Source organism: Petromyzon marinus, chromosome 35 (genome assembly GCF_048934315.1).
Source record: "Petromyzon marinus isolate PM22_M1 ecotype Great Lakes invasive population chromosome 35, UKy_Petmar_22M1.pri1.0, whole genome shotgun sequence".
Lineage (NCBI taxonomy): Eukaryota > Metazoa > Chordata > Hyperoartia > Petromyzontiformes > Petromyzontidae > Petromyzon > Petromyzon marinus.
In genome coordinates this window covers 14,192,881-14,218,621 of record NC_133701.1, presented here as the reverse complement: position 1 = coordinate 14,218,621, position 25,741 = coordinate 14,192,881, and the positions used below count along the sequence as shown (strand labels likewise).

The window sequence follows — 25,741 nt, the reverse complement described above, 5'->3', positions numbered from 1 at the left end:
GGTCGTGGTGCTGAACACCCTCCTCGTGTGCCATGCTGGCCTTAGCGGGTGCTCGCTTCTGCAGCACTTGACCCAGCAGTCTGTTAAAGGCTATACCGTAACGTGGAATCTGTGTCTTTGTAATAATGCTCCGTGGAGTGTTAGATAGTAATCAAACGCGAGTGTTATCACTGTGGTGAACTGTCATACCAGGATTATTGTAGGAGTGGTCATATTGGTAGATATAACTATTTGTAGATTTTTTTTACACATTGTTTACTTCAGTAGTAGTGAATTGGGATATGGATCATTACCACAGTAGTAGCTGGTGGTTCCCACAGTGGTAGGTGAATAATATCACCACTCATTTGCCAAAATTAAGAAAACCTGGCCACGTCTTCTTCCCCTAGTGAGGTGTTGAGTGCCGCCATGGTGGCTTGCCCCTGGAGTCACAGCGTACCGTGACGGAGGTTTCAACAACACCAGCTGAGAGAGAGAACATCGATGATCGAGAATGAGAGAGACAGAGAGAACAACGCCGGAGAAACCTCCCATGTGCCGCTCTGCACAGCTCAATTGTTGTTGTTTTGGATAGAGCAAAATTCCGAGTTCAGCTCCTGGTGGGGGCGGAAAAACCCGCGGTGAGCTTGTGGCCAAACTTCCCTCCACGCAAGGGCGGTCGGCGGGGGGGGGAGAGTTTAAATGAGGAAGGCTCGGCTCCGTGTTTTACTCGAACCACGCCTTGTCAGCTTCTGCTCGGGCTCCTCGGTCCCTCGGCAGCAACGCGTCCACGTGGGCCGCCGCGTTCCATCGCAGTGGCTGTGTCGTTACCGATCTTCTGCTGCTCCTGCTGCTGCGCACTGTGACGAGCGGCATCGGCTGCGTAGATCAAAGTTAACCACCACGCGACTCGTGAGGACCCCGCTCAGATGGTGCAGAGCCAGGATATGGCAGCGTGGCCCACGGGGCTGTGAGCCGGCTCGGCATGGGCCAGACGAGTGGTAAAACCAGGGGCTTGGCCGCGACCCAGTGGCGGCACCACGGCTCCTCAGATCCACACGCCTCGGACCGTACGCCAACCCACACTCTGTGGTCCGGATCCCAGATCGGCGACACCGAGGATCTCCGGGGGCTCGTGAGAAACCCTTCGCGAGACAGCGAGGGGTTCCGAGTCGACTTTGCGTGCCCCGACGATGGCGCGGAGGTTCTGCGGGAACCTCCTGGCCCCGGGGGCTCGGGGCGCGAGGTGGGGGGGGGCCCGGGGCGCAGCTCCGGCGCCGCAAACCTCCACGCCGAGCCGTACGTGAGCGGTGATGGGAGAGGGTGAGGAATGAGTGGTGAGGGTTGATGAACAACGAATGGAGGTGACGAGTGAGGAGTGGTGGGCGAGTGATGGGGGAGGAGTAAGAGTTGAGTAAAAGGTTCCACTCCTCCCCGTGCCCCCCTCACTATACCCCCCCTCACCGTGCCCCCTCCTCACCATGCCTCCCCTCACCGTGCCCTCTCCTCACTGTGCGCCCCCCCCTCACCGTGTCCCCCTCACCGTGCCCCCCCTCCCCACCGTGCCCCCCTCACCGTGTTCCCCTCCCCAGGTGGTTCTTCGGCACCGTGAGTCGCGTCGAGGCGGAGCGCGTGCTGCTATCCAGCGCCAACGAGCACGGCGCCTTTCTGCTGCGGGACGGAGGTGCTGGCAGGTTCAGCCTCTCGGGTGAGATCCGGATGGGTGAGTGGTGAGGGTGTGAGTGAGTGTGATGAGAGTGGTGAGTGATTGGTGATGGTGTGAGTGTTATGAGAACAGGATGAGGGTGTGAGTGTGTTGAGAGGGCTGAGTGGTGAGTGTGATGAGAGTGGAGTGAGTGTGATGAGAGGGGTGAGCATATAGGCGAACTAGGCAGTCGCTTAGGGCGTCAAGTTAAGTGAGGCGCCAAATTCAAGGAAAAAAATACAAATGTAAAAAAATACAAATAAATCTAACGAAGATGTCATTATTTCAATTCCTGCGCGTGTACAGAGGGACTATGAATAATACATTTCTGAGAATGTATTATGTAAAATATTTTATTTACTACAAAAATACCGTAAATTGCGGCATAGTCGACCAAAAATTTTCATGCAAAAATCTCATCACATGTCAACAAAGGTGCAAAATATTAAGGAATTAAAGGAATGCCACAGTATAAACACGTATTTGATGTTTATAATATGCCAAATATCATGGGTGTCCACAGGAATTTAAGTAGGATCGTTTTAAACCTGTTTAAATATTAATCTACAATAAAAAGCAAGTGTCAGATCACCTGTAGTTCGAGTCATGTAATGTTCTGTGGTCAACAACATGTTTTTTTTAACGCAGGATTATACTTAAGATGATTACTTCAACACAGGCTATACGATAATGACAATCCTTAACATTTATATTACAACTAGCGGGAAGTACCCGGCATTGCCCGGGTCTTACAAATATTTCAAAACTACTCTTAAAAATCTAACAGCAGTGCGTACTGACTGTGGTGGTACCTGCTATGATTACAGCAATGCATACTGTGGTGGTACCTGCTTTCACTGCAGCAGTGCATGCTGTGGTGGTACCTGTTATGATTACCGCAGTGCATACTGACTGTGGTGGTACCTGCTATGATTACAGCAATGCATACTGTGGTGGTACCTGCTATGATTACAGCAGTGCATACTGACTGTGGTGGTACCTGCTATTATTACAGCAGTGCATACCGACTGTGGTGGTACCTGCTATCACTACAGTAGTACATGCTAACTCTATAGCAGTATTTATCGACTATATAGCACAAAGTACTCACTTGACAGAGTGGCGTGGTGAAGCCTAGTCCAGCCGGCCGAGGTGGCACCTTGGCAGGCTGGGGCTGGGTTGCTATCCCTGACCCCCCCCCCCCCCCAGCCACGATCTCCCTGGCCGTTCTGCAGTAATATCTACGGCCTATAGTTGTAGCATCTAGCTACTGTATAGTAGTAATAACTGCACGCATCGGGGTGGGGGGGACATAACACAGTGAAGAATTAATGTCAGCGTTTAGTGTATTATTATTATAGCATTTTTAACGCGAAAGAAAATGTCCCCCTCACTCCCACCGAAGACGTGCGACTTGGCATGGGCCGACCCCCCCCCCCCAGGCGCGTGAGTTGGTATGGTCGTATGGTCGTACATGCGGCATAAACAAATAAAAGGGAAGCGCACCTAAATCACTAATTAAACTAATTTAAAGTTGACGGATGTGAAAAAGGCATAGCGCTTGCTCACGGCGGGGCTTACGGCGTGGTACCTGTGTTTTTTTTTACGTGAACCCCACCGTTGGAGAGGCAAATCGTTCGCAAGCGCGCGAACACACACAAACCCACAAACAAACCCACAGATAATGTTTTACTTTTCGATTTAAAGCTTTCGTGACTGCAAGGATTCATCTTCTTTGGTTCTTTCGGTAAAGTCACCTGAAGAAGGCCACTTGTGTTGTGGCCGAAACGTCGTGAGAATTTTATTGTTTTATTTTATTATTTTATTCTCATTCTACGTGACTTTACCGAAAGAACCAAAGAAAATGTTTTACTTTTATATATGTAGAAGATTGTGTTGTGTGTGGGCGAGTGGGTGGACAGGGGTATGTCTGTGTGTGGGTGGGCTGGTGGATGGGTGAGTGTAATACTGCTGCTGATTATGATTTTGTATATGGTGGTACTAATGATGCTGTACAGTGAGGGAAAAAAGCATTTGATCCCCTGCTGATTTTGTACGTTTGCCCACTGACAAAGAAATGATCAGTCTATAATTTTAATGGTAGGTTTATTTGAACAGTGAGAGACAGAATAACAAGAAAATCCAGAAAAACGCATGTCGAAAATGTTATAAATTGATTTGCATTTTAATGAGGGAAATAAGTATTTGACCCCCTTTCAATCAGAAAGATTTCTGGCTCCCAGGTGTCTTTTATGCAGGTAACGAGCTGAGATTAGGAACACACTCTTAAAGGGAGTGCTCCTAATCTCAGCTTGTTACCTGTATAAAAGACACCTGTCCACAGAAGCAATCAATCAATCAGATTCCAAACTCTCCACCATGGCCAAGACCAAAGAGCTCTCCAAGGATGTCAGGGACAAGATTGTATACCTACACAAGGCTGGAATGCACTACAAGACCATTGCCAAGCAGCTTGGTGAGAAGGTGACAACAGTTGGTGCGATTATTCACAAATAGAAGAAACACAAAATAACTGTCAATCTCCCTCGGCCTGGGGCTCCATGCAAGATCTCACCTCGTGGAGTTGCAATGATCATGAGAACGGTGAGGAATCAGGCCAGAACTACACGGGAGTATCTTGTCAATGATCTCAAGGCAGCTGGGACCATAGTCACCAAGAAAACAATTGGTAACACACTATGCCGTGAAGGACTGAAATCCTGCAGCGCCCGCAAGGTCCCCCTGCTCAAGAAAGCACATATACATGCCCGTCTGGAGTTTGCCAATGAACATCTGAATGATTCAGAGGACAACTGAGTGAAAGTGTTGTGGTCAGATGAGACCAAAATGGAGCTCTTTGGCATCAACTCAACTCGCCGTGTTTGGAGGAGGAAGAATGCTGCCTATGACCCCAAAAACACCATCTCCATCGTCAAACATCGAGGTGGAAACATTATGCTTTGGGGGTGTTTTTTCTGCTAAGGGGACAGGATAACTTCACCGCATCAAAGGGACGATGGACGGGGCCATGTACCGTCAAATCTTGGGTGAGAACCTCCTTCCCTCAGCCAGGGCATTGAAAATGGGTCGTGGATGGGTATTCCAGCATGACAATGACCCAAAACACACGGCCAAGGTAACAAAGGAGTGGCTCAATAAGAAGCACATTAAGGTACTGGAGTGGCCTAGCCAGTCTCCAGACCTTAATCCCATAGAAAATCTGTGGAGTGAGCTGAAGGTTCGAGTTGCCAAACGTCAGCCTCGAAACCTTAATGACTTGGAGAAGATCTGCAAAGAGTGGGACAAAATCCCTTCTGAGATGTGTGCAAACCTGGTGGCCAACTACAAGAAACGTCTGACCTCTGTGATTGCCAACAAGGGTTTTGCTATCAAGTACTAAGTCATGTTTTGCAGAGGGTCAAATACTTATTTCCCTCATTAAAATGCAAATCAATTTATAACATTTTTGACATGCGTTTTTCTGGATTTTTGTTGTTATTCTGTCTCTCACTGTTCAAATAAACCTACCATTAAAATTATAGACTGATAATTTCTTTGTCAGTGGGCAAACGTACAAAATCAGCAGGGGATCAAATACTTTTTTCCCTCACTGTATGTGATGGTGCTATATGTGATGGTGCTAATGATGATTTGGTTGTGATGGTGTTGATGATGATGGCGCTGTACGTGATGGTGCTGGTGTACGATCGCGATGGCACTGTAAGCGCTGCTCATGACTGTGGTGGGGGTGGTGCAGTGCGCGACGGAGACCTGGTGAAGCACGTGCGCGTGAGGAAGACCCGCACAGGATTCTCCATCTCGAAGGAGCGCAGCTTCGCAAGCCTCGCCGCACTCGTGGAGTCTCTCTGCAGCGGCGACTCCGCGCTCTGCATCCAGCTCCGGGCGCCATGCCGTGCGGTACGTGCGTGTCTGCGTGCGTGTCTGTGTGCGCAAGTGTCTGTGTATGCTGTCTGGGGAGCGGTGGTCCAGTGCATAGCGCGCTGCACTACAACCCAGCGATCGAGTTCGATTTCCGCTCACGGTCAACACCAGTGATGAATATCTGAACCGGTTCTGGGCCTCCCCTAGGCCGACTAAGCCTCAAAATTAGTACCTGGTGCGGTGTGTAAAAATATCGCGACTGTTGGAGACAAAGGCATCCGAGCGTGGTGTTGGCCACCCACCCCCACGTGTGCCGTGCCGGACTTCACAGGTGCTCACTAACAGCACTTCTCCTAACAGTCAAAGCTACACGGGGGATCTTTGTGTGTATGTGTCTTGTGTGCTCATACGTGTGTGTGTGTTTGGGGAGCAGCGGTGCAGCAGTTGATGCTGTTGCGCTACAACTCCGGCTACCCAAGTTCAATTCACGCTTAACGCCACCAACACCAGTGACAGTTACCTGATCCGGTCCTGGGCCTCGTCTAGGTCAGCTCAGCCTGAAATGGGCACTCCCCCCACTCGTGTGCCGTCCCAGCCCCAACAGTCTGTTTAAAGACTATACAGGGAATCGTGATGTGTGCGTATGTGAAGTGTCACTCCCAGGTGTCAGTGTCAATCCCAGGTGTGGTGTTACTCCCAGGTGTGGTGTCACTCCCAGGTGTCAGTGTCACTCCCAGGTGTGATGTCACTCCCAGGTGTGGTGTCACTCCCAGGTGTGGTGTCAGTGTTATTCCTAGGTGTCGGTGTCACTCCCAGGTTCCCGAGGGAGAGGGCCCTGAGACCACGGGATCGCTGGGCGACGTGTGGGAGGTCCCTGCCGAGGCAGTGAGCCTCGAGCGGAAGCTGGGAGAGGGGGAGTTCGGGGAGGTGTGGCAGGGCCTGTGGAACCACTCCACCCCCGTTGCCATTAAGACCCTGAAGCCAGGTGAGAGATGTGGAGACAGGAGAGAGGTGGAGGCAGATGTGTTGTACAGTGCCTTGTGACCTCCTGATGAAAGTTACTTTAGAAACGTAGATTATTATTATTAAATGTAGGTGAGATGTACAAGCAGGTGTGATGTAAAGACACACAAGACAAATAACGGTGAATCACTAGGCTAGGTGAGAGTGCAAACCTGGTGACCCAGGCCCGTGGTTGAACTTGTGCCGAGACGGGAGATATCTAAGTTACGTGTAACCTTCAGAATCGTAATCAGGAAGCTAACCAACAACACACCACAAAGTCATTGGTCGCATGTTTCTAAATTTCATGACACGTGATAAATTGGTAACTTGAAGCATGTTTGTTTACAGGCCGTCCTCAGACCTCCGTCGGGTTACTTTCCTAGAAAAGGTTCCAAAAGTCCAAACAACACAAGTCGAGACCGATATTCTCAGAAACAATGATATAATAGGGAGTTACGGTCCTGACCAAGGGTCCGATATGCAACTTCATGCACATTTTAATACATCTATATATATAAAAAGGGAAATTTGTGGATATGTGTCTGTTAGAAATGTTTAGCATACTTCCCAACATGCTACAAACTTTCAATTTGGCATGTGTGTAGCTTCCATAGTGTACACAATGTAAAAAAGTATAAAAATAGACTTTTGTATTTTAGGGGGGAGAATCATGGATATAATCTATTGCACAGCAAGTAAGCGGTGACGTCACATCTGTGATGGACTAAACTATTATTTTCCGTGTGAAGAACGGGTACACCTGCTAGTAGCATATACAATCAACTACCAATCAATATATAATGTACAATAAGTGTTTAGAAAGTTCATAATTCCTGGCTTATTTGGACTGAATATTTGCAGTTTAAAGAGGGGGAATTACCATAGGAAATATTATCAACACCATTACTAGAACTTTTCCTTTTATCGGCCACTAGCGGGAAGTACCCAGTGTTGCCCGGCTCTTAAAAATATTTCAAAACTACTCTTAAAAATCTGACAGCAGTGCATACTGTGGTGGTACCTGCTATGATTACAGCAGTGCATACTGTGGTGGTACCTGCTATGATTACAGCAGTGCATACCGACTGTGGTAGTAATTGCTATGATTACAGCAGTGCATACTGTGGTGGTACCTGCTATGATTACAGCAGTGCATCCCGACTGTGGTGGTACATGCTATCACTACAGTAGTACATTCTGACTCTATATCAGTATTTATCGACTGTATAGCACAAAGTACTCACCTGACAAAGTGGCGTGGTGAGGCGTAGTCCCGTGCAGAGCCTCCGGCCTCGCCTAGATTGTCCAGCCGGCCGAGGTGGGACCTTGGCAGGCTGGGGTTGGGCTGCTACCCCTGACCCCCCTCCCCAGCAACGATTTCCCCGGCCGCTCTGCAGTAATATCTACGGCCTATAGTAGTAGCATCTAGCGACTGTATAGTAGTAATAACTGCACGCATCGGGGTGGGAAGGAAATCATACAGTGAATAATTTACCTGAGCATTTAGTGTATTTTTATAGCATTTTTAACGCGAAAGAAAATGTCCCCCTCACTCCCACCGAAGACGTGCGACTTGGCATGGGCCGTTCCCCCCACCAAAGGCGCGTGAGTTGGTATGGTCGTGCATGCGTCATAAATAAATAAATAAAAGGGGAGCGCGCAAAAATCGCACTAAATCGCTATTTCAATTAATTGAAAGTTGACAGATGTGAAAAAGGAATAGTGCTTGCTGCCCGCGGGGCTTACGGCGTAGTACCTGGCTACTTTTTTCTTACGTAAACCCCACCGTTGGAGAGCCAAGTGCGCGACCACACACAAACCCACACACAAACCCACAAACCCACACACAATTTTTGACTTTTATATATATATTTTATAAGGATGAGATTAATCAAAATGCTTACACATCAATCAGGATGCACAGAGGTCTAGCACCAGATCGAGGAGTCGGGAGGCAGACTGAGTGGACATCATAACGTGAGTGCAGTCCGACCACTGTGAGCAACATCACAGGGGTGCCAATTTACGTGCCATGAGTGCGGATCAACGTAAGTCAAGGACCGCCTCTATTTTGATTAACCAGGTGAGAAACTCGACTCAGGGGGACCAGGATAGCCTACTAAGGTGACTGAAACTATTTATTTTATCTTCTTGGTTCTTTCGGTAAAGTCACGTAGAATGAGAATAAAATAATAAAAATTAAACATAATAAAATAAAATTCTCACGACGTTTCGGCCACAACACAAATAGCCTTTTTCAGGTGAAAAAACAGGACTGTCTAGAAGACAGCGCTCGAGTGAACACTGCCAAGCATGGGCGGCGTCTTTTAAGCTGTGTGGGAGGAATTAACATATGACATAACATGTTAATATGAGAGCGCGACGGAGGGGGAGGGGGGTGCTGGGTGACAGAGCAACGGTGCGTTGCTCTGTCCTATGCTATAAGCTGGACTACTATACCATGCAATATTATACCTTCCAATCTAAACTATATGGTATATATCTATGGATACATTTCACCTTTGAATTATACAATGCGTTACTGTACACTACCCTATACTTTAGACTATAAAATATTAGACTTGTAATATTACACTGTCTTATTCTATCAACCCTACTGTATACCACACTGCTGTATATTCACTACAAAATTACGATATTATATATTGCCTTATGAATTATGTTAAACATTACAATGTTGTACTATTTATTATTATACTACATGTTATAAACCATATCATTGACCGTGGTGTGAAATGTATTAAGGGGCAGTGCCAGCGAATGGACTGCGGTCTGAAGATCACCGTAAAATGCAATTAAGAACCGAAATGGTTTATAATGGTTACTAAGCCAGAATCCATCTTCTCGGTTGAAATTGTGTCTGTGTTTGTATATGTGGATGTTAGACGTTAACAAAGTCGTAATTAATCGCAGTAACAGTTCTATTTCTGATGGTCTGAAAGCCGTTTTAGCTGAAGGGCTAAACTTTGCAGTCACACCTAGAAACATACCAGTTAATGATATCATTGCCCATGTCGACGTGGCACTCAAGGGCCTGGGTCACATCGCTGCAGACGTAGCAAGATCTGAAATCGCTGCAACCCTCAAAAAAGCTAAGATACCACCTAGCAACATCAGCAAAGATGAGCGCTTTGAATTATCTCAATTAAAAAAGAGAGATGACATTGCCCTTGTCGGCTGAGAGATGACATTGTCATCTCTCAGCCGACAAGGGCAATGCCACTGTCATCATGGACAAAATAGAATATAACAACAAAATTCAGGAACTACTCAACGATGGTAGCTATACAAAAATAAGAAGAGACCCCACCAACAGCCTGGTTACTAAAACCAACAAAATCATTTCTGATTCAACAGCATTAATTGATCAAACCAAACAGTTCTCGTTGAAACCTTCTGCAGCCAGACCACCAAGATTATATGGCCTTACAAAGATACATAAAGAAGATACACCCCTTCGTCCCATCGTCTCCACTATCAACTCCCCACCTACAAACTGGATCGTTTTCTATCTGATATCCTGCGACCTTTTACTGGAAAAACCACTTCTGCAGTACTAAACTCTACTCACCTGGTATCGACAATCAAGGGTATTTCCTTGTCTCCAGACGACCTGCTTGTCAGTTTTGATGTGGTTTCCTTATTCACCAAAGTTCCTGTACTTGACACCATCACAATCATTGAAGACTTGGTTCATCAAGGACTGCATACTGATGTACTCCCCCTGGTGAGACACTACTTAACCAACACATACTTAACCTGGAATGGAACTTTCTACAAACTAAGGGCACCCCAATGGGCTCCCCCCTATCTCCGGTTGTAGCCAACGTGTTCATGGAAAAATTTGAAACTGACGCCATCCAGACTGCCACTCTATGCCCGACCTTATGGAAGAGGTACATGGATGACACTTTTGTCATCTGGCCACATGGCCTGCCTGCTCTAGACCAATTCCACGACCACATCAATTCCATACACCCAGCCATCAGATTTACCATGGAAGTCGAAAAAGATGGCAAACTACCCTTTTTGGATGTCCTAATTAAAAGGAGACCTGATGGTTCAATGAGCCACTCTGTCTACAGGAAAGCTACCCATATGGATGCTTACTTAAAACCGGATTCCCACCACCATCCATCCCAGAAGAACTCCCTCATCAAGACTCTATGCCATAGTGCCCAATGCATTTCCGACCAGGAACACATTGCCACTGAACTCAAGCACGTACACCAAGCTCTCAAGTCTAATGGTTACTCCGACTACACAATCCGCAAAGCCATCACTCCAGTCATGAAGAAGGATCCGCTTGATGAGCCATTGAAAATAATTCATAAGGCAATATATAATGTCGTAATTGTGTAGTGAATATACAGCAGTGTGGTATACAGTAGGGTTGATAGAATAAGACATAGTGTAATATTACAAGTCTAATATTTTTTAGTCTAAAGTATAGGTTAGCATACAGTAACACATTGTATAATTCAAAGGTGCAATTTATCCATAGATATATTATACCATATGGTTTAGATTGGAAGGTATAATATTGCATTGTATAGTAGTCCAGCTTAAAGCATAGGACAGAGCAACGCACCGTTGCTCTGTGTCACCCCCCCCCCTTCTCCGTCACGCTCTCATATTTACATGCTAATTCATATGTTAATTCCTCCCACAGCTTAAAAGACGCCGCCCATGCTTGGCAGTGTTCACTCGAGCGCTGTCTTCTAGACAGTCCTGTTTCTTCACCTGAAGGTTACTTGTGTTGTGGCCGAAACATCGTGAGAATTTTATTTTATTATGTTTAATTTTTATTATTTTATTCTCATTCTACGTGACTTTACCGAAAGAACCAAGAAGATGAATCCCTGCAGTCACGAAAGCTTTAAATCGATATTTATTTTATTTTACCAGGTAACGCCGAACTGAGTTACATAGCTTTTTTTAAAAGCGACCTGGTTATCACAAATTATAAGCTCAACGAAGTGGCTTATCAATGTGGATATTTATAGCAGCAAGCCAAATACTCACATTTTTCAAGAGTGACCTGGATCACCAAAAATTACAACATATAATAAATAACACAAAAAGGGACCAATGAAGCGAGTAGAGGTGGATCAGAGCAAAGAGCACCGCGTGGCAGGGGCTCGTTTGAACGGATCGTGCTCAAGTGGGCTGGACCCTCCACAGGACATGCAGACGCAGAGAGCTTCCTGGAGGAGGCGCAGCTGATGAAGGCGTTCCGGCACCCGCATCTGGTGGCGCTCTACGCGGTGTGCACCACCAGCGAACCGTTCCTCATCGTCACCGAGCTCATGCCACATGGCAGCCTGCGCCAGTGCCTGCAGGGTATGGCGCGCGGAGACACGGGCATCCGGAAACAGGGAGACACGGATTCACAGAGACACGAGCATGCAAAGACACGCGCATGCAGCAAACACGAGCACGTAGAGACATGGAGACACAAGTACGCAGAGACACAAGCATGCCGAGATGCGCACCTGTACACAGAGACAAAGATCCTCCGTATAGCCTAAACAGACTGTCAGGGGTAAGTGCTGTTAGTGAGCACATGACGACTAGCACAGCACACGAGGGGGTAGGTGGCCAGGACCATGCCTGGCCGCATTTGATGTTTACACAATGTAGCAGGTACTCATTTTAGGCTGAGTTGACCTCAGGAAAAACTGATTCAGATAGCCATCACTGGTGTTTGCCATGAGCCGGAACTGAACTCAGGTTGCTAGGTTCCCAGCGTAGCGCAGTAACCACTGCAACTACTGCTCCCCACAGATACAGAGAGACATGTTACAGACAAGCGTGCAGACAGAGACGCGTGTACACAGAGATGCGCGCTTGCACACGATGCTAACAGGACACAATGGCATGGGGTTTCCAGCGCCACGCCCGGCTGCCTTTGTCTCTCTCACCAGTTTAAACACTGCACCAGGTACGGCACTCATTTGAGGCCGAGTCGATCTAGTGACTGACCGTGGCACAGCCGCCCTGTCCCAGTCACGGCTACATAGTCCCAGGGATGCAAAGGTAAGTGGTTGCTGTGTGCTAAAAAGGGAAGGAGGGGGCACGGGATTGGAAACGATGGGTAGCATCTAGAAGCATCCATCAGCATCCCCGCCTTGTGTGATGATGCTACGTCGAGGCAGCCGTTCAACTGCTTATTCCTACTCGCGCTGCGACGTAGTTCCATTCACTTGACTGTGTTATATCCAATTCGCGTTATAAAACGTGTTCCGGAATTACATTAATCGCGTTGTATCCAATCAGCGTTTTTAAAACAACACGCAGCGTTATTGGAGAACCAGACTGCACAGGGTAGGAGTCTCATTCAGAGAGAGTATGGTGTGGGTCACCACGATGACAAAACATGACATAAAGTTAAACATATCATGTGACATTTTTTGCCAGTATCAAAGTATGAAAACATAAGAATAAGTTTTACCCTTTCTGGCAAAAAACAGGAGGTTATCAGATGTTCACACCTTAAATAGATAGCTTTTGCAAGGGATCAAGTCTGTATTAACCATACATTCACCACAAAGTGAAACAATTGAGTGAATAGAAAGCGGACCAACAACAACCTGCCATTCCAGGGAGCAATCGAAATAGCGCACAAACATTCATAAACGCTACCGAAACTAAAGGTCGTATTCTAACGAGGCTCAGATAGTCGGCTTAGACGAACGAATTGCGTTTACACAACTCGGGTCTGGGTTTTTTGTGGCGAGCGTGCGAGAGAGTGAGATGGAGCCATAGCAGCGTTGGGTAAAAGTCCGATTTCGCCAACCGCGGTTTCTTATCAGCGGCGGCCAGCAGCGAAGGCTGCAGCGCGCCGGGTTCTAAACCACCGCGTGGGTGGGAGACGAGGAACAAACGACGATTCCCCCCCCACCCCCACGCTCCCACCACGTCTTGTGAAGAGACCCACCAAAGTCTACCCGTGCTGGGGCAACGCGCCACCCATGCTATGGTAGCTGCGGCACCTGCACGGCATCCACACCGCAGCCTTTGCAAACCTGTCGGGGGGTGGAGACGACGTCGTGGCGGCGCACTGCTGGCTGTAGGCGCTCGCTCGTTTGTCCGGCAACTAGAAACGCACCGCGCGCGCAATGCACGACGCGCACCGCACTAAATGTGCACGGGTTCGTTTGTGATTAGATTTGGCCAAAGCTGGAGAATTGAGGATTGAACAAAATGCATGCGATTTTGACTGCCTTTGCAAAACGCACTTCTCTAATAGTTGGGAAGGGGGGAGGGGATGTGTGCTTCCGGGAGTGTGGAGCTCAGGAGGTCGCTTCGAAGGGATCTTAGAAAGCAACTTGGTGATATTCTTAGTTTTTTTCGGTAAAGTCACGTTGAAGAGAAACAACAAAATAACAAAATATATATAAAACAATAAAAAATTCTCACGACGTTTCGACCATAACTCAAACGGTCATCATCAGGTGTGTTGGTTTGCATAAATTTATTTTTAAACGGCACATTTATTTATTTATAAAAAACGTTGGCGTCACGCGCAGCGATTGGCAGTTTGCCCAGGACTAGTCCATCTATATCACGGATCCGTGATCTGGTTCCGTCTGTAAAAGATGTGATTCCGGACATACAATACCCTGGTGTCTACAAACTAAGTTGCCTCTGTGGTAGTAGTTACATTGGAGAAACCAAACGCCATGTCTCGGACCGCATTCGTGAACATAAAGCAGACCTTAAACACGGTAGGACCAACACCTCGGCCGTAGCAGATCATTGTTCTAATTCAGTAGGCTCACATGCCATTGACTTTTCCAAGACGGAGGTTCTTTGTAAGCCATCTGGCTTCCATGAGAGATTCGTTCATGAGGCTATCCACATATACAAGCACAGAGACAATTTCAACCGAGAAGATGGATTCTATCTTAGCAATCATTGGAAAGATTTGATAAATAATTTCAGTTCTTGATTGTTCACGCTTACAGTGGCTTTCAGACAGCATACATTATAAAAATTTCGTCTCCCCCCTCCTCTTTTAAAAAAAAATAGATGGACTAGTCCTGGGCAAACTGCCAATCGCTGCGCGTGACGCCAACGTTTTTTATAAATAAATAAATGTGCCGTTTAAAAATAAATTTATGCAAACCAACACACCTGATGATGACCGTTTGAGTTATGGTCGAAACGTCGTGAGAATTTTTTATTGTTTTATATATATTGTTATTTTGTTGTTTCTCTTCAACGTGACTTTACCGAAAAAACTAAGAATATGAATTACTGCAGTCACGAAAGCTTTAAATCAAAATTCAACTTGGTGATGTCCACTTCCGCAGACCATTCTCGAACATGGGACATGGGGGGGGCATGTGACAGCTCGGACTGGACACGTCCACACCCTTGAGGCCGATGTCTTCAGCACGGCTGGAATCACTCGAAATGAGGGACATGAAATAGTATTAAAACAAAGGCTGTGACTACAAAGGGAACAAAAGGAACTGTACCCACACAAGGCTGCACCCATACAGTACTGTACTCATAGTGATACAGTATGATAGTACAGTACATGGTACAGTGCCTGATGAAGTACATTATACAGTATTGTACTCATGATCCCCTGAAGCCAGGAATGCCTCACCGAGCGTCACGCCAGCTTGAAGCGGCATGCCCCAACCGTTTGGATGTTTGGCCAATTTTGTTAATTCGACGAAACTGGAGAGCCCGGAGTAAACCCCCACCACACTTAATACTCGAGTGGGTAACATGCAAAGCGCCACCACGGTTAGATGCAAGGATTTTGCTTTGCACCGCCATCTTGTGGCCACATTGTAGCAGCTAAAGCCTATTACAACAACAGACCTTCAAAGTGTCGGGGCAGTCTTTCCCATCCGGGGTCACGCCAGGCTGAAGCTTCCGAGATGTGATGAAGTTATAAAGGGGAGCGAATAAGCGAGGGTGGATGCTGTGTGAGGCTGTTGAAATGGGAAATGTGTCGGCACGGACCCCGAGGTGTCTATGAATTCCACCAGTAGTGCAGGCTCAAGGTGTTACACCCTGTCACTCGAGAAGAGTGTCAACTCGTATCCATGATCCACTGGGCCTTCCGCTCGGCACTTGTGATTTGGAAACCGCACGGTCACAGGGGGAACCTCCCCATGGAGGCCGCCACGCAGAGGCGATGGGGAGCGCTGCGCCCCCACGGCTCAGTGAGTGAAGGCCTAGGGATGGAGGCAGAACTCACCCGACCACTCACCCGACCACCGACTCATCCGACCACTCACCCACTCACTTGTTCAATCATATACAAATGTGAGGCTGCGGCTGAGTTGGCAGTGGTGCACAGGCCCCGCCTTACCGGCAAGGTCGCCACTGGGCTTGACTCAGTCGATGCCACGAATTTATCGCCCAGAGTTCGGGTGGCAGCAACCGATTCCTGCCGAGGTCTGGTACCGCCAGTTCCACGTTGAATTTCACCACAATGAGACTACTTCAAGTTATAAGATATTAAACCGTGTGCCGACGAAGGGTGGTGGCGGCACTAATTAGTGTAGGTGATGTGGAACCCTCCTGTGCCCCTGCCCCCATCTTGCGCCCCCACCCAAGTGCGCCCCCATCCTCGTGTGCCCGTCCCCCCCGTTCCCCCTCCCCTCGCCCCCCCTCGCCCTCCCCTCGCCCCCCCTCGCCCTTCCCCTCGCCCCCCGCAGGCCAGATGCACTGGATGCTGGGAGTCCCCGAGCTGTTGGAGATGGCTGCGCAGGTGGCATCGGGCATGGCCTACCTGGAGGCCCAGAACTACATCCACCGCGACCTAGCGGCGCGGAACGTGCTGGTCGGAGACAACCTCACCTGCAAGGTGGCCGACTTCGGGCTGGCGCGCGTCATCAAGGTGGGTCGCTGTGCACCTGGGTGATGCGGTCGGCACTGTCACGATTACTGATGTCGATCCATGAATCTATCTTCGTCATCATCATCAACAGCAGCAACACCATCTGTCTCGGCCTCGCTGTACGCTGCGTTGCACCACTATCCAAGTAGATAACCTCGCATTCAATAAACCTTCAGACCCAGGGTGAACATCCGACTCCAAACGTATTTAATGAATTGAAGGAGGTAAAACTGATGTAAAAACAGCACAAAATGCAGCATTTCTTAATATTTGAATATCAATACAATGAATGAACACTACAGCATCATACCATTGTCTTAGATAACATGAAACTCAACAATATATCCTGGATGGACCAGGCACCTATATTAATACTGAATAGCTATACAAGAGAATAAGCTACTGTGTTAAATAAGGGCATATCGTGTAATCACCATACTGCAGCCTAAATGTGCAGCACTGCACATAACACTGAACTGTGGGTGAGATATTTCGTCATCCTTGCTCTAAAGATCGCAATAAGGTTACATGGGTACAAGTCTGACTGGACTTGTTCAATTACAAGTAATATTAACAATAATGCAAGTGACAGGCTTCGTTGTTAACTAGGCCACATATTTATCATAACAATTTAACAGCATTATAAACGTATTTTCAGCATTATAACGGCCATCCTAACATTATAACAGCATTCCCAGTATTATAAGAACATAAACGAACTTACAGACAATGCTTCTTAAAGTCCTACAATGAACAGATGCACCTATCTTGACTGAGACGCTATTTGTGCCTCCATTTGTACTCTGTGTAATGGCTGACACCCTGCCTTATGGCTTAGAGAATGTCAAATCGTAACTTCCTGCTCACATGACCAAACTCAACATCAATACAGGAAATTCCTGTGTATGCACACCCCCACACCTGCCGTGAGGCAGAACACTCCCCATCTGGTATCTAGGAGAAACCACCATTTATTTTCCATCCAATAAACAAATGGATAACAAACTTCAACGGGTCAACTTATTTGCGCATATTTTTGCGAGAGAGAAGTAGTACTGTCTCAGCTATAGGCCTGACGAAAGTTCTTGCGACACCTTGCTTCGCAATCATAATAACCTCAACCTTTTGAACTTTTCCATCGGCACTGGGAATCGTCTTGAGGATGCGGCCCATTGGCCACTCATTTCGTTTGACTTGGTTGTCCTTCAGTAGAACGAGGTCACCTTCTTGGATGTCTGGTCTGTTCGACTGCCACTTGCTGCGCACTTGAAGTGTCGTAAGGTACTCGTTTTTCCAGCGACGCCAGAACGTGTTGGCGAAGCTCTGCATTTGTCTCCATTGATGTCTGTAAAGGTCTGCAGTGCTGACCTCCTTGGTGGGTGCTGTGAGCACATCTGTCTTCTGGATAAGAAGTGTAGCAGGAGTCAAGATGAATGGTGACTCCGGGTCGGTTGAGACAGGGATCAGGGGTCTTGAGTTAATTATAGCTGAGACATTGGCCATGAGAGTGGTCAAGACCTCATGAGAGAGCCGTGTGGACCCGACATCACACAGCATGGAGTCGAGAATGCGTCGAGCAATCCCGATCATGCGTTCGCAGGCTCCACCCATATGCGAAGAGTGAGGAGGATTGAAGATCCATGTGTAGCCTTGGTCACTAAGGTATTTCCCTACAGAATCATCTTCAACATTTTCCGTATTGATCTTAAGCTCTTTACATGCTCCAGTGAAATTGGTTCCACAATCAGAACGGAGTTGCTTGGCTGGCCCTCTGATGGCGAAGAATCTCCGGAGTGCATTTATAAAGCTCTAAGAGTCCATGGACTCGATGACTTCGATGTGCACTGCTCGTGTACTCATATAGGTGAACAGCACTGCCCAATGTTTGCTGTTCGCGAGCCCTCCTCTGTTGTGGCGGGAGATGACTGTCCACGGTCCGAACACGTCGATCCCTACAGAGGTGAAGGGAGGTTCCATACTGAGTCGATCAGCTGGGAGGTCTGCCATTTTCTGTTCTTCCTATTTTCCACGTATCTTGCGACACCTGCTACACTGTTTTATTGGGCTGGTGATGTACCTCTTTGCTCCAACAATCCACAACCCTGCAGATCGGATTGCTCCTTCTGTGCAGTGCCGACCTTGGTGCTTGACCTTCTCATGGTAGTAGCGCACAAGTAAAATTGCGATGTGGCTCTGGCTTGGGATTATGAGGGGGTTTCGTTCACTCTCATCTAATTTTGCATTCCCTAGCTGACCACCGACCCTGAGCAAGCTGTCGTTGTCCATTCTGGGGTTTAATTTCCTGAGGGAGCTGACCCTAGGAAGATCTTCTTCCTTGTTGATGGACTTGATCTCACTTGCATAAGCTGCATGTTGCACACAGCGGAAGATTAATTTCCTTGTTCTGGAAAGCTCATCTTCAGTGCGTGGCACTGTGCAGTTATACCACACATTGCAGCTACCAGTGGTCCCTCTCATCGGGCAATGGAAGCAGTCTACGATATGCATTAGATGTGCTATCGCTCGCACGAGCGTCGTCCATTTCGATGAATGTTCAAAATGGTGTGGACTCAGTGGACTTTTTGGTGGCACATTTGTGACCAAAGTTGTCACTTGAGGACGAATCTCCCTGTCTGACTCGGGCTCTACGAGTCGAAAAGTCTCTTTGGTAGTACATGGGCCACCGTCACGTCGTGGGAGGAACGCTGGACCAATCAGCCAGATGGTTTGCTTCAGCAGAGATGCAGGGATGGACCTAGTTGTGAGATCTGCTGGATTCTGTTCAGTTGGAATGTAATTCCATTGCTCTGGCTGCGTCGATCTCCTGATGCGTTCCACCCTGTTGCTGATGTAGGCGTAGAACCTTCTGGTTTGGTTGTTTATGTAGCCTAGTAGACCTTGCTGTCCGTGTAGAACTTAACCGCATCCAGTTTAATGTCCAATTCGTCTAAGATCAGTTTCGTCACTTCTGTAGCTAGAATGGCTCCACACAGCTCGAGCCTTGGGATGGTATGTTCTGGTTGTGGGGCTAATTTGGCCTTGCCTAAGATGAACCCAAGGTATGGCGCAATGAGTTGAGCCGTGAGATGGCTTGCTCTCTATTGTTGGGTAGCCGGCATCTGGGATTACGAAATGGCAGAGGGGCAACCCAGCTGTATGACTCATCTTGGAAGAACTCTCTGTCCATTATTTTCAAGAATTCTTTATCCTCTAGTGATGGAGCAGGTTTGTCATCGTCCTTCTTTGTCACAAACACATATGTCCAACATCATCTTCTTGTGTTTCCAGCGTGGAGGTTTCTTCATACGTCTGCATGGTACAACCTTGACTTCTCTCTTCCAGTTTCTCTTTCAGCGTAAAGTGGTTGGGACACGGTTTGAAGAGCAACGTGCGTCCATTCGTGAGCATAATTGTTCTGAATGTGCTCATGCGGTCTGATTTGTGTGTTCCATCGAGACAGACATCACCTACGATGGCTCATCTTAGGTTGAGTCTCTGGGCATGGGGAGCATCGTGAGGTCTGTTGCGTTAATCGCGAAACTTGTGGACTCTCAGCATGTCCCTGCCAAGCAGAAGTAAAATCTGTACCCCGTGATCCAATGGCGGGATGAACTCTGCTATGGGTTTCAGGTGTGGGTGTTGACGTGCGACATCGGGCGTGGGAATCTCACTCTTGTTGTCTGGTATCTCATTGCACTCTATCACCATAGGAAGAGCTAGCTTCATGGTGCTATCTATGGTTTCTACCATGAGGCCGTTCTCTCTTCTTTCCGCTGTCTCCATCAGTCCTGACAATGTTCTGAACGTGTATGGAAAGGAATTCCCACATACGCTTAGCTGATCAAAGAACTCTGACCTTGCCAATGACTTGTTGCTCTGGCCGTCCATTATGGCGTACATTCTTACTGCCCTTTCAGGATGTCCTTTGGGAAATACTCGGACGAGGCATATCTATGAGCAAGATTTTCCTTGGAAGCCTTCTCCACAGACTTCTGTGCATTTGGTTGTGATTGACGAAGTGGATGCGGTGGTCTCACCTTGCACCCCGCCGTGCACTGCTTCGGGATCGGAAGTCTTAGTGCCACAAGGTTTGGAGTAAAATGTTTGCAGAGCAGTTGTGTGTTTGTCGCTGCCACATTCCTCGCACTTGATATCTGCCTTGAAATTCCGTGCAAGGTGGTTTGTAGAAGCACAGCATTTGAAGCACACTCCAAATTCGTTCAACATATTCTTCCGCTCTTCCAGTGGCTTCCTGCTGAACTCACGGCATTTCTGGAGGGAGTGAGGTTTATAATGCAATGGGCATTGCCTTTCTGGATCTTCTTTCTTTTTCTTTGTGATAGTTGCCTGGACGGAGTTTGCAAATGCCTACTCTTTGTTTCTATTCGGTAAAGTCACGTAGGTAAAAAATAAACCAACAAAAATCACGACGTTTCGGCCACAACACAAGCGGCCTTCATCAGGTGAAGGGATCAGGCTGTCTCGAGGACAGCGCTGGAGTGAAACACAGCCACGCTCAGACCGCGACCTTTAAGCTGTTTGCGAGGAAACAAGGTGCCTTGACAAAGTAATTAGCATAAAAATTAGCATTTGATTGGCCGACTTAGCATAGAGGTGGTGTACGTGCGGGTGCACATGCCGTTTGGCGCGGGGGGGGGGGGAGTTTACCTATTGATGGTGTGAAAAGGGAATTTTTAAGAGCTGCGAAAGTTTGGGGTACCACTACTTGAAAAATATACTGTACCATTGAAAATTGGTTTAATGTTTGGTTCGATTTAGAACATCTTTCCAATGGTTGCTTAATTTGAAACCATCTTCTCGGTTGAAATTGTGTCTGTGTTTGTAGATCTGAATTGCCTCGTGAACAAATCTCTGATAAAAACCCGTGGGTTTGCAAAGAACCTTGGTATCGGAGAAAATTAAATCTAGAATTTGCAAATGCCGTAGGAGAGACCTCAGTCTTGTGTATAGAGATTGGCATTCTCGCTGTTCCTCGTCTCGCTATTGCCCTTTCCATTTTTGGGAGATGTGGACTGGAGATCCCTGTGGTGCCAAACATGAAACCATGGTCATTTCTGATCCTAGCCATGTTGCGGAAAAACATTGAGAAAAACGAGAATGGGTGGAATGCGACCTGATGCTCTGACTTGTATCTTGAACCCTCTGTTCTCCATTTTCCCTGCACGTCGAATCGCAATTTCTCTACAGTGGGGTTCACTCCATGGTAGGTATTCAAGAAAATGAGACCTGGTAAGTAGGGGTCAGCCTGGGCTGATTCAAGCTCCATCAGAAGATATCCAAGCTCTCGTATCCTTTTATTGTCTCGACCAGAGATTTTTGTAAAGTTCTGCAACTTTTTGAAGAAAGCCTTCTCAATGGTTTCTGGGCTACTATAGCATTCCTCGAGCCTCTCCCACACCGCATGCAGGCTTGAGGCAGGGTCGTCTATGTTTGCAGACCAGATCCTCTTTGCGTACTCTGCAGATTCGTTTCCTAACCATTTTACCAACAGGTCGAGTTCTTCACTTGCAGAGATGTCTGCATTTCTGATTCCTGAAGGTAGATCTCCAGGCTCGATCGTTCTCAGAGTGGTCATAAAACTTTATGAGTCCTGTGTTGATTAATTTGCGGTGAGCCAGGTACCTAGCAACGTTCCCTATGCCTGCGGATCCAGGGTGTGTCCATACTGGCGCTTGTGAGGTGCTATTATTGGTTGTATTGCCTTGCAGGCCATCATTCGCGATGGCGTTGGATTGTGGGCCCAAAAGGTTTCGATCACGTTGGTCTGATCCCTTTATGTGACTGTCTGGAATGTGGGTCTGACTTGATGTATCCTTGTCTGACCCCACATGTGCGACGCTGAGTCGGCAATTGACTGCCAGGGCAGGGTATGCATTTTCACCATTCCCATAGAGAGCATTCATGTTCACTCTGCGTGGAGATGGCGATGCCTCAACGTCCACCCTTTGTTCAGTATCGTTTGGTGGAGGAGCCATTGGTGCATTGTTCAGACCAGTCCAAAATATTTTTTTTCTGGTGAGTCGATCATGGTCCTTGACAGGCATCTGAGTACCAAACTCACTCCAGTTCTCTTTCTTATCCAGATTGGCTGCTGCTTCGAGCACCTCTGCCTGGGCCTTTGCAGCAGCTGCTTCTTTTATAGGTTGTAGGGTGCTTAACTTAGCATCCAGCTCAATTTTCTTCCGTATGGCAGGAGCCACCAATGTACTATCTTGTTTTTGTATGTGGGCCTTTTCAATTAGCATGGCTTCCTTTTCAGCCATGTAATATATACGAGCGTTTGCTGCTTCTGCTGCTGCACGTGCCTGAGCTGCTGCCATACTGGTAGATATCTGTAAGTGTGCTGAGCCTTTAGATGTTGTGGTGGATTTGGATGAGACAGAGTGCTGAGATCGTGTCTCTCTTAAGCCCTCCACATGGTCCATTGCGTCTTGTATCACTGCCTTCGCATTATCATCGAGCAGTTCAAGGAAGTCCTCTTGCATGCGCACTCCCTCGACGCACTCGTCTGTTTTCACCTTCTTCAGGAGTGAGATGTATTTATTTGCCAGCAGCTTGTAACTTGAACTGCTCACTTTCACTCGATCTATGGCCCGCTGAATTGAGGCCACTGTGTCTGAGGCGTTTTGAGCTTCAGGTATATCTGCTTCAACCCAGTCCAATGCCCTTTGTATCCTGGCATTAAGGTCTTGCTTCTCAGCGTCATAGCTTTTCAAGGCCCGTTGTGTCAGCCTCACCTCTCTTTGGGGCCTTGAACTCCCTTGGTCCTCTTGAGGCACGATGGGAGGTCCTGGATTGCTCAAATAACTTGCTTCAGCATCTCTCCCTGCTGAACTGTAGCTTTCCGTGCTGCGATGCTTGCAACACAAATTGAATGTAGTCTCGCTGCAGAGCTGGCTGCTTGAGAGCTCCAAGCCTGAGGAGCTGGCTGATTGAGAGTTCCAAGAAGACTGTCTTTTTACTGTCTCGGCCTCACTGTGCACTGCGTTGCACCACTATCCGAGTAGATAACCTTGCATTCAATACACCTTCAGAGCCAGGGTGAACATCCAACTCCAAACGTATTTAATTAATTGAACGAGGTAAAATTGATGGAAAAACACAGCACAAAATACAGCATATGTTCATTCATTGTATTGATATTCCAAGTATTAACAGATGCTGTATTTTGTGCTGTGTTTTTCCATCAGTTTTACCTCGTTCAATGCATTAAATATGTTTGGAGTCGAATGTTCACCCAGGCTCTGAAGGTTTTTTGAATGCGAGGTTATCTACTCGGATTGTGGTACAACGCAGCGCACAGCGAGGCCGAGACACCGTCACTACCAGTAAGCATGAAGGTTCTCAATCATCATAGCCACAACCACTACAAACAACACATTCTCACAATACCAATACCCGCCATTTGCCACGAAGTGACGTCACCACGGCGCCTGTGCCAGGCCAGGTGCACTTTGGAGCCACGTGAAGTTTTTAAGGCTTGCTGACCACTCAGGTGCCATGGGTTGGCTGACTGAGATGACCAGCAGATGCACCAGCTGTACCCCCTACTGTGCCAAATTGCTGTATCTTAGTCGCCTGGTGCTCCGCTCCTTGTGAGTGTAGCTCCTCTGCCCTAAGTTGTTGTTAGACAGTGACTGCCTCCAACTGCCCGGTAACATCCTTCACGAGCCTCCTACACAGAGGCCGATCTTGACACCACTGGTACCAGTCTTAGGCAAGCTCCACACCCCCCCGTATCGCATCAGTCCATCTGTTCTCATCATCTTCATGGTAAGTCAACAACTCATCGCCGTTGCATATTGATGCATCATAGCTCAGCACGTGTGCGCGCACGTCTGTAAACACACGCAGGGAGTTGATTTTTATTGAACTTGTGACGGTTGTGTGAGTGTGTGGTGGCCAGGCTGTAATGGTCGTGTTGTGTGAGTCTATGGTGGCCAGGCTGTGATGGTCGTATTGTGTGAGTGTGTGGTGGCCAGGCAGTGATGGTCGTGTTGTGTGTGAGTGTGTGGTGGCCAGGCAGTGATGGTCGTGTTGTGTGTGAGTTGTGGCCGGGCTGTGATGGTCGTGTTGTATGTGAGTGTGTAGTGGCCAGGCAGTGATGGTCGTGTTGTGTGTGAGTGTGTGGTGGCCAGGCAGTGATGGTCGTGTTGTGTGTGAGTTGTGGCCTGGCTGTGATGGTCGTGTTGTATGTGAGTGTGTGGTGGCCAGGCAGTGATGGTCGTGTTGTGTGTGAGTGTGGTGGCCGAGCTGTGATGAAAATTTGATGGAAATAATGTAAGCTAAGTGAAATGTGAAATTTGTATAATTATGTTAATTAGTGTAATTATGTACATACATTATGCTAATTCGAGAGATAATCTTATTAATTTATGCGAGTGGGTGTGGTTATGATAGTGAAGGTCGTTATGATCATTAGGTCCAGCCTCGGTGACGAAGGTTGGTTATTAATTGGAATAACGCAATTAATCGTATGCAGTTCTGTAGGTGTTGTGCGCGTGAATGAGAGAGAGTCAACTCGACTTTGTTATTTAACTCCGTATTATCAATAAGGATATGATTATTTTCGATTTAACGTTTATTGATTAGGTGATGGATTATGTGTGTTGGTGTGCTTATGATAGGTCCCCCAGAGCTCAGATTTCAATCGCAGATCAATTATTATGCAGAATCACGGAAAGAATCACACACAACCCTCTTGCTTTAATCAATTTTATTTCCTAGCTAAACTTTTATGTTTGGTTAATATGAGAACTCTCAATCTCGGAATTTCAACAAAGCATTAACACGGTAACCATCACGATTGCGTTGTTTCACTTTGATAACGGCACCTGTGGTTAATTCCCGACGCGTAACGCAATTGATGGGTTGTTGAGAGAGAGATTAAAACAAGCATAAACTAAATTTTGATTTAAAGCTTTCGTGACTGCAGTAATTCATATTCTTAGTTCTTTCGGTAAAGTCACGTTGAAGGGAAACAATAAAATAATAAAATATATATAACAATGAAAAAATTCTCACGACGTTTCGACCATAACACAAACGGTCGTCATCAGGTGTGTCGGTTTGCATAAATTTATTTATTTTTTAACGGTGTATTTATTTATTTATAAAAAAAACGTTAGCGCCACGCGCAGCGATTTGGCAGTTTATTTAGAAGGACTAGTCCATCTATGTTCTGAAAAGAGGAGGGGGGAGACGAAAAATTTAATGTATGCTGTCTGAAAGCCACTGTAAGCGTGAACAATCAATTAAGA

At 47.2% G+C, this 25,741-nt stretch overlaps 1 protein-coding gene across 4 annotated transcripts in view; it reads left to right on the top strand.

Moving 5' to 3' along the window:
- Positions 1–697: 697 nt before the first annotated feature.
- Positions 698–25,741, top strand: part of LOC116957751 (tyrosine-protein kinase SRK2-like) — a 40,599-nt gene continuing 15,555 nt past the window's right edge. Inside the window, exons 1-6 of one of the 4 annotated variants that reach the window (XM_032980094.2) lie at positions 698–1,278; positions 1,572–1,687; positions 5,442–5,602; positions 6,383–6,551; positions 11,777–11,935; positions 16,279–16,460. In XM_032980094.2, coding sequence (XP_032835985.1) covers positions 965–1,278; positions 1,572–1,687; positions 5,442–5,602; positions 6,383–6,551; positions 11,777–11,935; positions 16,279–16,460 — 1,101 coding nt within the window. In that variant the 5' untranslated portion in view covers positions 698–964. Of the gene's footprint in view, positions 1,303–1,571; positions 1,703–5,441; positions 5,603–6,382; positions 6,552–11,776; positions 11,936–16,278; positions 16,461–25,741 lie in introns of all 4 variants that reach the window. The other 3 variants (XM_032980093.2, XM_032980092.2, XM_032980090.2) reach the window with 3 other exon arrangements.